The 15,000-nt window shown below is 44.2% G+C and overlaps 1 protein-coding gene across 3 annotated transcripts in view; it reads left to right on the top strand.

The window, feature by feature from the left end:
• hnf1ba (HNF1 homeobox Ba) overlaps window positions 1-12,364 on the top strand; it is an 18,937-nt gene extending 6,573 nt beyond the window's left edge. Inside the window, exons 3-10 of one of the 3 annotated variants that reach the window (XM_017724208.2) lie at window positions 454-724; window positions 842-1,077; window positions 5,039-5,196; window positions 6,046-6,172; window positions 7,169-7,351; window positions 7,713-7,831; window positions 8,358-8,402; window positions 10,100-12,364. In XM_017724208.2, coding sequence (XP_017579697.1) covers window positions 454-724; window positions 842-1,077; window positions 5,039-5,196; window positions 6,046-6,172; window positions 7,169-7,351; window positions 7,713-7,831; window positions 8,358-8,402; window positions 10,100-10,123 — 1,163 coding nt within the window. In that variant the 3' untranslated portion in view covers window positions 10,124-12,364. The remainder of the gene's footprint in view (window positions 1-453; window positions 725-841; window positions 1,078-5,038; window positions 5,197-6,045; window positions 6,173-7,168; window positions 7,352-7,712; window positions 7,832-8,357; window positions 8,403-10,099) is intronic. The other 2 variants (XM_017724209.2, XM_017724210.2) reach the window with 2 other exon arrangements.
• The last annotated feature ends 2,636 nt before the right edge of the window (window positions 12,365-15,000 follow it).

Raw genomic sequence — 15,000 nt, forward strand, 5'->3', positions numbered from 1 at the left:
TAAATGGTTTTTTGCATGGTGAAATAGTTCTTCAGATGGATGGAAAATGTGTTGTATACGGTTCTAGATAGCACTATTGTTGCAATGTCAAGTTTGTAACAACAGAAGAACCCATTCTCCATCAATCTGAAGAACCGTTTCATCATTTAAGCATGAAATGATCCTGAATCGTGGTTGTGAACATAAATATGGTCTTTACTGAGGTAATGGAAAGCGAATGCAGGGTCATTTAAGGTGGACCCTTGAGCTTTAAGACTATTGTTGTACCTTCAAGAGGACTTTTACATTGTTTGCACCATGAAGAACAAAAACATACCTGTGCTGTATCCTTGCTTGACAGTGTAGGGTACAGCAGCAAGCATATCCTGGCAAGCATAAATGCACCAAGCATCAGCTGAGTGTTTACTTTTAGAAGTATATATGCATCAAAGACAATTTCTCTTCATTTTTCAGAATTCAACCAAGCACCGCAAGGATCTGGCATTAATATGACAGACAAAGGCAGTCAGGATCAGGTACTCCTTTTTTTCCCAGAGTTCAGTCAGCCTGGACAGAGTATGGTGCAGCACGCAGATGACGCCGCCACTGAACCCGCCCTCAAGAAGCTCAGACGCAACCGCTTCAAATGGGGACCTGCGTCCCAGCAGATCCTCTACCAGGCATACGAACGGCAGAAGAACCCAAGCAAAGAGGAGCGGGAGGCTCTGGTGGAAGAGTGCAATCGGTAACGTTACATGCATTATAAGCGTTATGCTCTAGTATCTTCTTACACATTTAAAATGTTTTTGCCCAGCAACTGTGCCAGTCTTTCTTGACCCTAGTCTTTCTTGACCATGTTTAGGGCGGAGTGTCTCCAGAGAGGTGTGTCTCCATCCAAAGCCCAAGGGCTCGGCACCAACCTAGTCACAGAGGTACGTGTCTACAATTGGTTCGCCAACCGGCGCAAGGAGGAGGCCTTCAGGCAGAAGCTGGCGATGGACGCGTACACCGGTCAAGCGCACAGCATGAACCCCCTCCTCTCGCACAGCTCGCCACACCATCCTCAGGCCAGCACTTCACCGCCTAGCAAGATGCAAGGTACCTTCCCATTTCCTCATATCCAGCTGAGCTGAACTGGGCATCTGAGGTTGCGTAAGACTTTGGTTGCAGATCCAAGTCAGGGTTGCCTATAGTTTGGCATTAGATTCCTTTCCCTTTCTATGGGGATGGGAGAAAGAGTTGACACAGTTGATGAGATCAGGGTGAAGGCGACGAGAAGGTGCATGATCAAAAAGATGGAGTGAACGAATGAGTGAGTGCACTGAGTAAATGGCATTGTTATTCCAAGCTTTGAAAACGCGCTGAGAACAATCCACATTGTAGCTACGATCCCTGCTCTTGAGTCAGCAGGGCCACAAAGAGCTTCTACTCTGGGATGAGGACCAGGGTCAGCCCCAGGTCACACAATCACAGGACCACCACTTGCCAAGATGGTGTTTTTGTGCCTATAGGCTCGCCATTTTACCGCCAGCATCTCTTTAGTACTGCCCATACCAGGCTTGTTTCCTTGACCTAGTGTGATATAGCAAGGCATTAGCACTAAAAGTAAAGAAACTGGCTCCTGACTGGTCAAACTAGCTTGGTCGCTGTTATTATTTGCATTAAAAGACCTGCTCTTGCCTTCAGCGTACTGTTTAACCTTGCAAATGGTCGGCTAGTGTGTTTGCTTGTGGATTTTCCCCTCTGCACACCTGACCAGTCAGTGACCTCAGGTCTTGCAGAGGGCTTTCAGAGGTTTGGGGGTAGGGGTATGTCGGGGTCAGAAGCGGAAGATACTGCTTTTCCAAGCTCTTCCTTAGTCGGGGGTTACAGGGCTTACAAGGCATCCTGCTAGCAGCATCAGCTGTTTTTCAGTGTTGGAGCCTGGCCTGACAAGAATGGCTCAGCAGGCCCCCCTCATCGTGTTGCTAAGGCATGGTCTGTATTATGCATGCTTAATTGACAATTAAAACCCTTGGCTACTACATCTCCCAGGCCTTTGATAAGGGGCTCCCCTGTCCCCTGCTCTCTTTACCCTCTCCTAGCAGGGGGCCCCATTGTCTGTGGTGTATTAGAAGACTGCAGTGACTGTAACCTAGGTTCATTTATCTCTGTTGGGCTAGGGGAGGGAATGCTGGAACCACCCCAGCCCCCCACCTTTATGAGCCGAAGTGTAGTGGATGAGGCAGGGACAGGAGTGGAGCAGCAGGAGCTGTCCGCTGGAGTATTGGCTCTTTTCTGCCCAGACAGGACTGATCACTCCTTCTGCTGCGGCTAAAAGGGGGTTCTGGGTAAAGCCCCCTTTCTTTTCCCCTTTCTCCAAACATGGCAAAACCAGGTTGGGAGGAAGAGGTCGTCACAGGGTCAGGGCAAGGAATGGCTCTTACTCCAGCTTTATTGATATTTTGTTGATGAAGATCAGGTTGATTAGATTTCGCTGGAAATTCAGCTCTGAATTAAATGCATGTGTTTTTGGTTGTGATGTCACCACAGTTTGTGGATCCTGCTTTCAGTTCTTGACTATGCATTAGCAGCGTTGTTTTTTTATAGGCCCATTAAATAGTTGAATTTGAGCCTCACACTACACACCTTAAGACTCATTGGAAGATTCTAATGTATTCTGCATTGCAGTGCCCTTCTTGACCTTTGGAGAACCAACTGTCCCTGCACTTTCAACTGCAGGCCACAGAAAGGCTGAAAGGCCACGTACGTCCTGCAGAGACCCAGGAGGTCTCTCATATGCAGCAGCATTATAAAGGGCATTGCCTGGGGTTGGGCACTAGGGCTTTGATATTACATGGGTCCCAGAGAGAACTGAAGCCTTTCAAACTGCTGCAGCTCACTGCTTACCACTCCCCTCTAGGCCTTCCCACCCTCCCCCTGTTTTGACTGAGAAATGTATGGTGGCACCAAAACTGCCTTGTTCTGTACCTTGCTGTTGGACCACGAAGTGAGCATTGGACCTGAAAGTTGTAGTATTCCTCACAGTCGTGTTGATTTCGAGTACTTAAAGGTTCTGCGTGGAGAGTTACGATTGCTTATGGCATCTGATGTTTTTGTCCCGCATTGCCCGTGTGCTGTGTTCTCAGAGGGTATATTTTGCTTCCTTGTTGCCGCAGAAACACAGCTCTCCTGCTGGTTGGTCTGGGTCAGACACCACAAACCAGGCTGTCTGAAAGAGAGCGGGTGAAAGAAGTAGGCCCTGCAGCCTGGGTAAATGGCAGACAATGTCAGACAATGCCCTACTGAATAGCCCCCTTTCTCCCCCTGACGCTTTTACAGGGCATAGGCCTATAAAATAAAGTCTGTTTATGGTGGTCGGTCCATTGTGTGGCGAGCGGCCCATGGACCCGATGGAGTGCTTTATTGTCCTCTGCTGGTGTTTACAAGATGCTGTAGAGTAGTCTGAGACTTGGCTGGCTGCTGAGGGGAACAGAGTGGTCTTTTTCTGATGCCCAGTGAATGAGCCATAGGATGGCTACTGGACCTGGCAAATTCAGTAGAGATGCGTTGATGGTGCTAACATAGGAGAATAAAAGCTTTAAATGAGGATCTGTTTGTTTGGTGCAAAGAAGACATACATTGTGTTCTCACTGGTCAGTTGTTGTTGGTTTGCCACCTTAGAGTAGAAGAATATTCTGGTGTTTCTGGACCTTAAGTGCTATGGGTTCTGAATAGCATATGGTATTTGGCAACACTTTACTGAAAGGCACTGTTCCTAAGACTTCACAACACGCACATAAGCTTTTCATGACCGCTGACATAAACCTATGTAGACACAAGGGGCTGTTCCGGTAGTTGTCATAACTTTGGCTAAGGTGAAATGACATCAAAAGCACAAAAGCAGCCTTAAAGGCAACTGACGTTTTTGGAATTAGCTTTCATAAAAGTTTATGTAGGTTTATGAAGGGCAGGCATTCTGTCACTGTCCAAAGAAATATCTCCATGTCATGATAAATGAACCAACAGAAATGCTCCAAAATGACTTGGGATAAAATCTCTTTATTCTATCATACATTAAAAACATAAAGAACATTTTGATCTTCTTCTCCTACAAAGTTAATAGTTTGCAAGTGCTTGTTATTCTATGGAAAGTGATGACTTGTAAGGCTGCATAACAGCATCATTACCATTGACATAAACCTCCATAAACCTCGATAAAGGCTTATTCCAACAAGCATCAGTTGAAGTTAAAGTTAAAAGGCTTTTATCTATTTTGATATAATTTCATCTCAGCCTCGGTCACTGTCATGCATTTATGTCGGTTGTTGTGAAAGACTCATGTAGCCTTATGAATGCTGCCCTTCTGTAAAGTGTTACCGCATATTTCCTGAATAGTGTTATGTCAGGTCAAGGACAAGGTTTAGAAAAATCCCAGTCTTGATGTGTTGTTCTAGATAACTGTAGCTCATGTCAATCTGGTGGTGGATTCTAAGTGAGGTGCTGTCTACGGATGGACAGAAGTGTTTGACATTGGCATTGATTTTGTAGTGTTTGCTCGGTCTGTAACAGAAGAGGCTGGGATTTGCAAACAGTCGTTGGACAAGGGATGGCTAAAATTCCTGCAAAGTTGACTGCAACTCCCAGGCGTGGACATGGGACTCAAACATCAAAGTACACTCGCCCATAAAATAGCTCTTCATTTTTGATTTTGAAAGTCACCGTCTTTATCCTGAAAGGCATATCAGTGAATTCTTAATGTGTTCTGGGAACAGCCAGCCATCAGTAGTGAATGGTGCAAGTCCAGAGCTGCATGTACACACTCTAATGGCCTTGGCTGTTTTGGGCCATCCGTATCTGTATTGGAGGGGCCAGAGTTTGTTTGTTCTGCTCAGGCTTTTCTGGGGCCAGGAAGCAGCCATATGAGTCTCTGGCTGATGTGAAAACACAATTAGTCAGAGGCCTATATCTCTGCCCTACATATAAACATGTGTGACACACTTTCCAGCAACCAAGAAAAACTTCAAAAAGTAATGTTATCACTTTCTATTTCTGTTTCTTTTCTTTCCCTCCTTCTCAGCTATCAGGTACAACCAGGGCCCAGGTGAAGTCAGCTCCTCCACTACCATCAATCATCACAGCAGCAACGGCATGGCGAGTGGCCAGTCTGTGTTGCAGCAAGTCTCTCCTGGAGCACTGGACCCAGGCCACGGCCTGCTGTCACCTGACGCCAAGATGGTGAGCACACCTGGCCACTCCTGGCCCCAGATAAGATAAGACAGGACGCTGCCTTTGACACAGCAAACGCCAAGCGGGGCCTCCGATAGGCGCTGCCGTTGACCGACCAGAGGCCCAACAAATGTTATATTGTTCTTCTTTCGGTCAAAGCTCCAGGAAGATAGTTAGGCTTAAGCCACAGGACACGGCAGGGTAGGCATGGGCCTCATAGCTTGTGGTAGCATGAACAGGGCACGGCCATGGCTAAGCCAATAAACCTGACAAAGAAACATTCTGTTGTTATTGATTATATGCCGTGGCGGGTGGGGCTCTGCTTGCTCTGGCAAGCGGACTGACAGCAGCGCTCGATTAAGCCAGGCAGCAGTGAAACAACTGACCCTTCCCCCATCCTGCCTTATCCAAATATTGAGTTTTAAGCTAGACAATCTTCACTCGACTTCGGCGTTCACAGAATTTTTGTCATATCAAAGATACTGACTCGATGGTCGTTTGCATCTAAATTGAGCTCATCTTGGCTTTCTAGTTCACTTGCGTTAGCCAGTCAGGCACTAGCCACTGGAGGGGTGAAGGGAGGACGACTGTGGCTTATCTGCACCCTCAGACGGTTGTCTGAGCAAGGCCTCCTCTCTGACCAGCGGCCTATTCAAATAGACAGTGTTCCTGTTTGAGGCCTGCAGAAGATAATGTTACAGTTACAGAGCCATTGATAACACTGTTCCGTCCCTTTTACTGGTCACTGATCTGAGGTTCAAAACGCAAATGTAAGAAACAAATGTGAAGAGTTTGGTGCTTGCCGTGTGGGATGAAGCTTTTCTGACAATATGTTTCTGTGTTTGTTTCTCTTGGTAGATCTCAGTATCAGGTGGAGGTCTTCCACCAGTAAGCACCCTGACCAACATCCACAGCTCCCATCACCCTCACCAGCAAACACAGAACCTCATCATGCCTATCTCTGGAGTCATGGCTATTGCCCAGAGTAAGTTTTCCTCTGCCTCTCCTTGTACCAATGTCTATCTGGCCACTGGGACACCCATTTTTGGCACTGCCTGGACTGCCTTTTTATTTATTTATTTATTTTATTTACTTTTTTGTGTTTTCCCTGCTCATCAACCACTTCTAAACGCATTATTGAGTTGGTTAAGGTGGCACAGAATCCTCAGTCTTCAGAAATAGTTTTTCTTTTCTATTTTTACCTTATTTTTGCACCAGTATTAACCATTGCCAATTCTCACCCACTGTCACTCCAAGAGGTGTATGGTAACTAGTTTCATTTACTCAGTTGCATGTATTTACTCAGTTAAATTTAGACTGATTTGTAATTTTCTGACTGTTTTCGAGTGATAGTAATTTATAATTTTACCTCAGTTTCAATTTACTCTTTCACTCTTTCACACTTTCACACTTTCTCTGTTGGATCAGCACCTGGACTGCATTGCTGTTGCAAAAACCTCTCAATTTTTGGGCATTCCCGTTTTATTTTACAAAAAGAGAAGAATGGTATCTGACAAACGTCCTGTCTGATAGGTTCTAGACGTTTCATTGCAGTGTTATAGAAAGCACAGCTTAAAATTATAAGTTAAATTTGTGTTGCCTCATTAAAATAATGATAATGAAATAATTATTTTATTTTTTATTTCATTATTTTACTCGAAAATTATTTTACAAGGAGTTCCAACTGCCTGACGAATTCTGCACACATAATAATAATTGATGCCCATGATTAGTTACCTTTTAAACTGTCAGGGACAAAAGAACTAAGCTATCCTTTCCACCCAAATAAGAGTGCAGCCAGTGCTGCTTTGGATATCTGTGGTACCATTTAGAATCAAATCCCAGGTCTCAGCACCGAGACATAACCTTTTTATCTAACTGTAGTTTAACCAATTCAGGCAATCCATAGTCCAAGATACTGCTGTTTAAGATAAACCAACACCAACACACTGACACTGTTTCTATCCGGTACTGTTTACAGGTCTGAACACGTCACAGGCACAGACAGTGCCAGTTATCAACAGTGTGGCAGGCAGTCTGGCAACTCTGCAGCCTGTCCAGTTCTCCCAGCAGCTGCACAGCTCCCACCAGCAGGGCCTCATGCAGCAGTCCCACAACCACATGAGCCAGCAGCCCTTCATGGCCACTGTCACGCACTCACACAGTCAGTATACTCTGTTTCCCAGTCACTCCACACACATTAGCTACTTTCAGAATCACTGCTTTTTGGACTATATAGTGTGTTAGGCATGTCGTAATGTCTGAATTCTCAATACAATAAAGCTTTCATTGGTTCTATGGTCAGTCTCCAGTGAGTTCACTGTATGATGCCTAACACAGAAGCTGACTGTGTCACTGTAGAAAATTCCCTATATTTAAACAAGACCTATATGAAGCTATCAGCTCATTTGTTGAAAACATGTCCATCCTACATACACTTTTCCAAGTAGACTTATTTAGTATTTAGTTTCTGTAATAAACTCATGTGTAACTGTTCTCTCTCCACGGCTGTGTCCTCCTCACAGTGTACCCACACAAGCAGGAGCCGCCACAGTATTCCCACCCCTCACGCTTTCCCTCTGCCATGGTGGTAACGGACACCAACAGCCTTAGCACCCTCAGCTCAATGTCCTCCACCAAGCAGGTCAGTCATATTCTCTGTATTGGTAAAAGGCGTCTTTAGGTGGTAGATTTGTAGATTTGTTGGATTAATTCGCCATTTGTGATCCCTGCATGTGGCACTGCGGCCATGCTTTTGATTCCGAGTCAGTGTCTTTATACTGCAGCTTGCAATTAATCTACACTGAAAAAAGCATTGAATTGAATGGCCTTTAATTCAAGTGTACACATACATAATATATACAGCTTAATGTAATTTCTCCTTATATGTTTACTTCAATTTGGCAAACACTGTTGATGACATATGTTTTATATCTGGTCCATTTAATTCATTACTTTGTTCAGTGCGTTTGCTTGGGGGAAGTATTAATTCTATGTTTTCATTGTTGACCACGCTACCCTAATCTACACCACACCATGACTCTCACTGAAGGATGTGTCCCTAACAGACGTCCACAATGAGCACTATACTAACGCTAGGCTATAGATGAGACTAGTTAGTCCCATAAGTTGTGTCATTTTGGTAATTTCTTTAATCCCTGTCATAATAGGATGGTCCTGTAAACAAGATGGTGCAACTGGGGGGTCTCTCCTGGGTAAATACTGTTTAAATATAGTCACTTAATCGCTCCGCACTGTGGTGATTCTCAAAACGGGGTCTTTCAAAGCCAAATCATAAAAATATTAAATGTCCTAAATGTCCTCAGCGGTCAGAGTACGTCTCCACTATGTGGAGCAGTATATGAAGTGCTGGAAAAAAGGAGTTCTAAGGTTTTCTAATGCGAGCAGCATCGGTAAAGTCAGGAATCTGGGCCATTTGCTGGCTTTGGTTTGGTCATGGTTGCTGCACATCTCAATCAGTGGAGCGAAGGGCGTAGCGATACTCCTCAGAATGCCTATTTCCTTTGAACGACCTAACTGATCATTCACCCGTGCTCTCAGCCACATCTTGATAAATGAAGCTTCCTCTCTCTCCTCCTTTCAGTCGCTCCATTCTTTCGCCCTCTCCCTCTCTCTCCGCCTATCCCTAAAACTCTCTCCCTCCGTCTCTGTCACTTTCCTTCAGTCACTCTCTTCTTCTTACTCTTTAACCGCTTCCCTTCCTTACTCTTTTCCTCTGTCTCTCTCCCTCTGTCCCTACAACCCTCTCTTTTTGTCTCTGTCCCTGGTCCTCCACTCTCTGACCAAGCCCTCAGTGTCTCAGAGCAGGAAATGACCCTCACTCTTAATCAAAGCTCTTGTGCGCCGCTGGTTTCCCTGCTGTGGAAGGGTGGTAAGGTGTGTGCATGTGTGTGTGCGCGCACACTCACTAATTACGCCTCTTCCGACTTCTCCCCGCCCTCAGTGAGCGCTCTAGCCTGAAATGCAGTCCGCACTCAACTGCTTTCACACGCTCAATTTCCCACGCTGGCCACTAGCCGGTGAGCTGACGTGATGCGGCGTTAATGTCAGAGCGCACTCTCTGACTGCTGAGGGTCGCCTCCCACACGACCTTTCACATAAAACCCGAAAAAAGCCAAATCAACATACAACTCAGGGTGAAGCAATAACATACAACCATATTCGAGCACAATATCTGTCTATCTGTCTATCTATCTATCTATCTATCTATCTATCTATCTATCTATAGACATATATTCAGTTTGTGTAAATCCTTACTTTCAGGTTATGGAGAATGTTCGGTATAGTTCTTTTGAGCTTGTCTAGGAGATTTGATCCCTCAGTCTGCTGAGAGGGCACTTTCAGGTCCTCCTGACCCTTATCTGTGGCCTGTATTTGGACTGGGTGGTGCAAGAAGTGGCAGTGGGCTTTCTGGGGGGATATTATGAACACACTCTGGCTTTACTGCCCTCTTGTTTGCCCTGTTTTTTTCCCCTCACATACTAAATACGCCCACCCCCTCCACAACTTGCATCTAATGTGTCTGGCCCCCGGCAGCTGGCCTGCACCTTTATCAGGTGACCCAGGTGAGGCTGTTTGCCGGCCAGCAGGTCAAGATGGGGTCACATGCCTCCGCCCTTACAGCGAAAGGGAGAAACAGAAACGGCAAACAATCCCGCAAAGGCTGTTTCAGTGGAAAAAGGAGGCGGAAGAAAGATGAGGAATGTATTTGGTCAGGTGTGGCGCGGCTTTCTGGGCCTGATAACTTGACTGTTAACTCTGGCCGCTGAGGAAATTCCATGCTTTCTCATGCACAGCTTTACATCACTCTCTTTGTTTTGTTGACATGGTAAGGTGTGATATTATAAGGTCTGACCATTTCCTCTTTTGGTTTCCTCCCCTTCTTTGTCAGCAGTGCCCTCTGCAAGCCTGGTGATCACGTCCACCTGACTTCCTAGGTGCCTAGCAACAGGAGTGCATTTTCCTCTCCCCCCGTATCTGTGGCAACTTTAACCAGCCGCTAATAACTGGCAACCGGCATCCTGGACGAAGAGACGGTCAATAAAGCAGGACCCGTGTTGGAGGAGAGCAAGCTTGACAGCGAGAACGGACGCTATGGCTTGGTCTTTTCACCATAGAAGGATGGGAGGAGTATCTGGATGCTCTCTTTCAGCTGATCAACAGTGGGACATGAAATCTCTGACCAAGCCTTCTGTTATAGTGTTTTGCTTCTTTGTTTGAGAGACACGAATGGAGAGATTCATGTACATTGTTCTGCATGGATGATCCACCTTTGAGGAACAAATGGAGAATTGTATTGGAGGTGCACAGCAGAAGGATCCACACCTACCTAATGTTCCAGAGGAAGCCTTTGGTTTTAACCAGCCTGCCTCTGGACGTAGGGGCACAAAACTTTGCCTTACACAACCGTTCATATCCAAAGACGTATCTTTCATCAAGGAGCTCACCTAAACATGGACATTGCCTAATCAAATTGTCCATTAAACGACAATCAATGTATTTTGTTCTAGAAGTATTGGTTAGTCTTTACTGCCCTTTGCTATTCCACACATAGTAAAAGTGCTGGTGTTAAATTAACTCCTGCAACTCCTTTGAATTGAACACTGTGGGCTGCACATGCATCATAGCGAGTCTTCCACTGTGAGTAGTTAATATGAGCAGGCACTGTTCTGTACAGATGTAAATACAAATAACTATTATGCCATTTCTTTGAAAGATGTACATATTCAAGGTCTGTATCGTCGATGTTTGCTGTTCTTTTTTGTCTTTTTCAACATATAAACTGTGATTTAGAGACGACAATCTTTAGAACAGGAAGGACTATGCAATGTAGCGGAAAGCACAAAGAAACCGGGATCAGCCCACATCAAAAAGCAAACCATACACTTAGAAAAATAAGGTTTACATGGTTCTTTGACTTGTAAACAGTACGTTCTTTAAAGCGCTCTTTAAGGGTTCTTCAGTAAAGGCAGCGGTTTCATATAGACAATTGAACACTTTAACTGTGGTTCCTTGCCTGGTGAAATGGTTCCTTCACATTGATGGAGAATGTGCTTCTATATAGGACCTTTTTGGAAAAACCAAAAATGGTTCTGCTATCATTATGATGTCAAGCTTGTAAGAGAAGGAGACCCTTTTTAGTGTTAAATAGAACCATTTTTTACAACACGTTCTCCATCCATCTGAAGAACCATTTCTCCACGCAGTGAACCCTTTAAGCTGACAAACTGAGTGTCCATGGTTCTTCACGGAACCATTGTCTTTACTAAAGAACCATCTTTTTTTAGTGTAGCGGAACCCTTTTTAGTGCTAGATGATACCATTTTCAAAAAGGTTCTTTAAAGAATCAACAGGTTTTCCATCAGAAAGAACCATTTAGCCAAAGGCAAAGAATATTCAAGCGTTCAAACGATTCTTTGAGTGCTCACTTTTCCGTTGCCTTTACTAAAGAACCCTCGAAGAGCCATTTCTAAGAGGTCTAACCAGGCCGTCCATTGACTAGAAAGGGAAGAACAGAACTTCACAGCAAAGCGTCTTTGCTTTGTTTGTTCTACTCGTTACTCCATCAGTTCCCCATATTCTCGTATCTGAGGACGATCCCATAAAACCATATAACACAGCGTGCTTTTAGATATTACGGCAGTTTAAGAGTCTCTTGCTGTATCAGTGTGTAGGCTGATAAATGTGAGGGTTGAGGTTAGATGTCTCAGCCTGGTCCCCAGGTGAAACAGTATTAGCCACCTATGCAACTGAGGTAACACAAAGCTTTCAGTAACAAGCTGCAAATTCAAACCGTTCGCATTTCACAGTCATTTAAGAAAAAGTGTTATGTGGATTCTTTAAAAGGAAAAAGAAGAGATTAAATATCTGGTCAGGTTATATCTGTCGCCTTTCCTTCTCTTAGCTCCCACCTGTCTTCAGCCCTTTTTGTGCATCCCATACTTACTATTAAAAGGTCACTAAACGTATTTTTGATGCATTTACTGGACATATACCTACTGCCGTTTTGGTTACAGCGCCACTCAACCCAAAACCATGTGATTCTCTCCTTGTGTTATTTTTGTATAAAATGAAAATCAATGAAAAATCATTATTTATACTGTGAGGAAAAAAAAAAGCTGATGTTTCAAGTAAAGGCTCTTCCCAAGATTGGTAACAGTGGTCCTTTTGTTGTCATTCGTGTTTTCCCCCACATGTCAGTGGAAAATGTGCAAAGGTTTGTCAGCTTTGCACAAACTCACAGCAGCCACGGCTCGGTCAGCGTAACGAGATATTATCAGCACTTTGTTTTGTTCCTCCGATTTTATTCCAGCTTCGCTCATGACTGCAATAAGCCTTATTGCCTTTCGCAAGGTCTTGATGCGTTTCACAATCTTATAGTGCTTTCTTTCTGACAAGAGAGCGAGGAATGTGAGACTATTGAACTAGTGCCCCTTCCCAACCACCTCCTAGCCCTGACAAGCATTGTTTGTCCAACTTATCTGCTGCTCTGAGGGCCCAGCGTTGCACGATGCATCACATTGTCTGGGGCTGAGTGTGGGCTGGTGTTTGCTGATGAGTGTTTCTGCCTGGGCAGTACAATGCGTACCACAATGCACGTAACCCTTGGAACAAGCAGGCTTGGCAGCAAGGCGAAGCTTTTATGACTCCTGACAAGGTTTCATTGCGTTACGACATGATAAGAGATCGTCTTTTAACTTCTTAAGTGCCTGTGCTCTTCTTCTCCTCTGTGTTTGCTGAGGAGAAAAAATGCTGAATATTCTAAATATGTTTGGCCAAACATAGAGCTTGTGCATTAGAGTGAGGCTAGTGTCGGTCAACTCCCTTATACTGCTCTCCTACTGGTCTAGAACAACACTTTCTGAAATTCCCCTCATAACCACCACACTGGGACGATGGCTTGGACGCAAAGGAACGCATCCGAAGACATTCCCGGACCACACAGAGCTGGTGATGCTTGCGTGGGGGTCTATCCGAGTTTGACTGCGGAAACACTCATCAGCTCTTGGGTGGCAAAATGTTGATGCCCTTCTCAAGCAGGATGGTCTTTGTGGCTCACAGATGTTCTCAGGAGAATGTCTGAATCTTCCTGCCTCCTGTTGATCTGTAAATGAATAATTACCTGAACTACTACGTGGATTTGAGTTTGTCAGGCCCTCTTTGGATGAAGAGGCTGTCGAAATTACATTTGGAAATCGGTTGTTAGGCGTGTTTATATAGCAAGCATCTTAATGTGAAGTTGTCACTGAGCAAAGCAGCTGAAAAGATGCTTAGAGCTAAGTCAGCTGACCCATGAGACCATACGGCTGTGCTTTTAAACCCATAAAAATAACGTTACCTGAAATGTCTCCTAAATTTATTCAAACTTTTCCAACTTTGGGACAGAAGAACGATGACGACGACTTCCACAGAGAAAGTTACCGTAAAAAAATGTTAAAAATTCCCAAATGATGTACTTTTCCGTTTTATGTACTGCAAGTTTTATCACAAGAAACTTTAGTTTAAAAGGTTCCAGGGAACCTCCACTGATTTTTCTAAAATTCTACCTAATTTAATGACTGAGAGGCGAATAAAGTCATTCAGAGTGTTTGTTGTGAAATGCTACGTTCTGGAGAAACTTGCAAAATCAGAGCTGTCTATAATATTCTTGATGGGAACCAGACGTCTGAGAAGTTTAATGCCCCTGAAGTCTCCCTCACAGAAAGCTATGACATGAAACTGTGATGAATGATAGTTTCGTGAGTTGTAGTCCAATCATAGTGGAGGGGTGTTGTAAGGCAAAATAGTCCCCACAGAAGACTTATTATTTCAGGTTTATGACTGTTTTACCATCATGAACATTACATATTAAACCTCAGAAGACTGTAGATTCACTGGTTGTTTTGAGTAATAAATAAAATGGCTATATTTGTGCTGTAGACATCATTACGTCTGGTTCCTACCACCACCAGTGTAGAGAAAGAAATCTGGGTCTCTATATTGAACCATTTCACATCAAACCGCTCTGAATTACTATGTTTACATCTTAAGAACTGGACTCTTCAGAAATGTTGAAACATTGGTGGAATTGCCTTTTAACACTCACCATCTTCATGGGAGCAACACTTCATGACACTGATTTATTGGATTCACTTAGGAGGGAGATTCCAAACATTTCTCTGTTGTTCTCAGCTTCGTTTATTAGGGCTTGAACTTTCACAGCTTATGTATAAAGAAATATTTCGATATCAGAATCAGAATCAGAATCCTTTATTGATCCCAGAGGGAAACTGCAGTTATTACAGCTGCAACCATTTATGTAAAAGAATAAACACTAATAATTTCAAATCAAAAAAGAGAAATTTGCAATATGAACACGTTTAAATTCTTACTAATACAGTAAGTGGCAGTGGCTGTGCTAATAAATATGAAACATACTGTATAAAGCAGTTCAAATTATTGCACCTCTGAGTTGTTGCACACTGAGGGAGGAGTTCTAGAGTTTGATGGCCACAGGTAAGAATGACCTCCTGTGGCGCTCTGTGGTCATTTTCGGTACGATGAGTCTGGAGCTGAATGAGCTCCTGTGTCTCATCACCGTGTCGTAGAGTGGGTGGGAGCCATTGTCCATAATGGCCTGCAGCTTAGACGGCGTCCTCCTCTCCGACACGGCCGTCAGCGAGTCCAGCTCCACACCCACAACATCACCGGCCTATATATAAACTATCTAGTACCCTGAATTAGCTTTTACTACCAAATAGCAGAAATACAGCACAACAAAACAATACAGTTCAATACAACTGCCCTGTCATA

The sequence above is a fragment of the Pygocentrus nattereri genome, chromosome 17 (assembly GCF_015220715.1).
Source record: "Pygocentrus nattereri isolate fPygNat1 chromosome 17, fPygNat1.pri, whole genome shotgun sequence".
Taxonomy (NCBI): domain Eukaryota; kingdom Metazoa; phylum Chordata; class Actinopteri; order Characiformes; family Serrasalmidae; genus Pygocentrus; species Pygocentrus nattereri.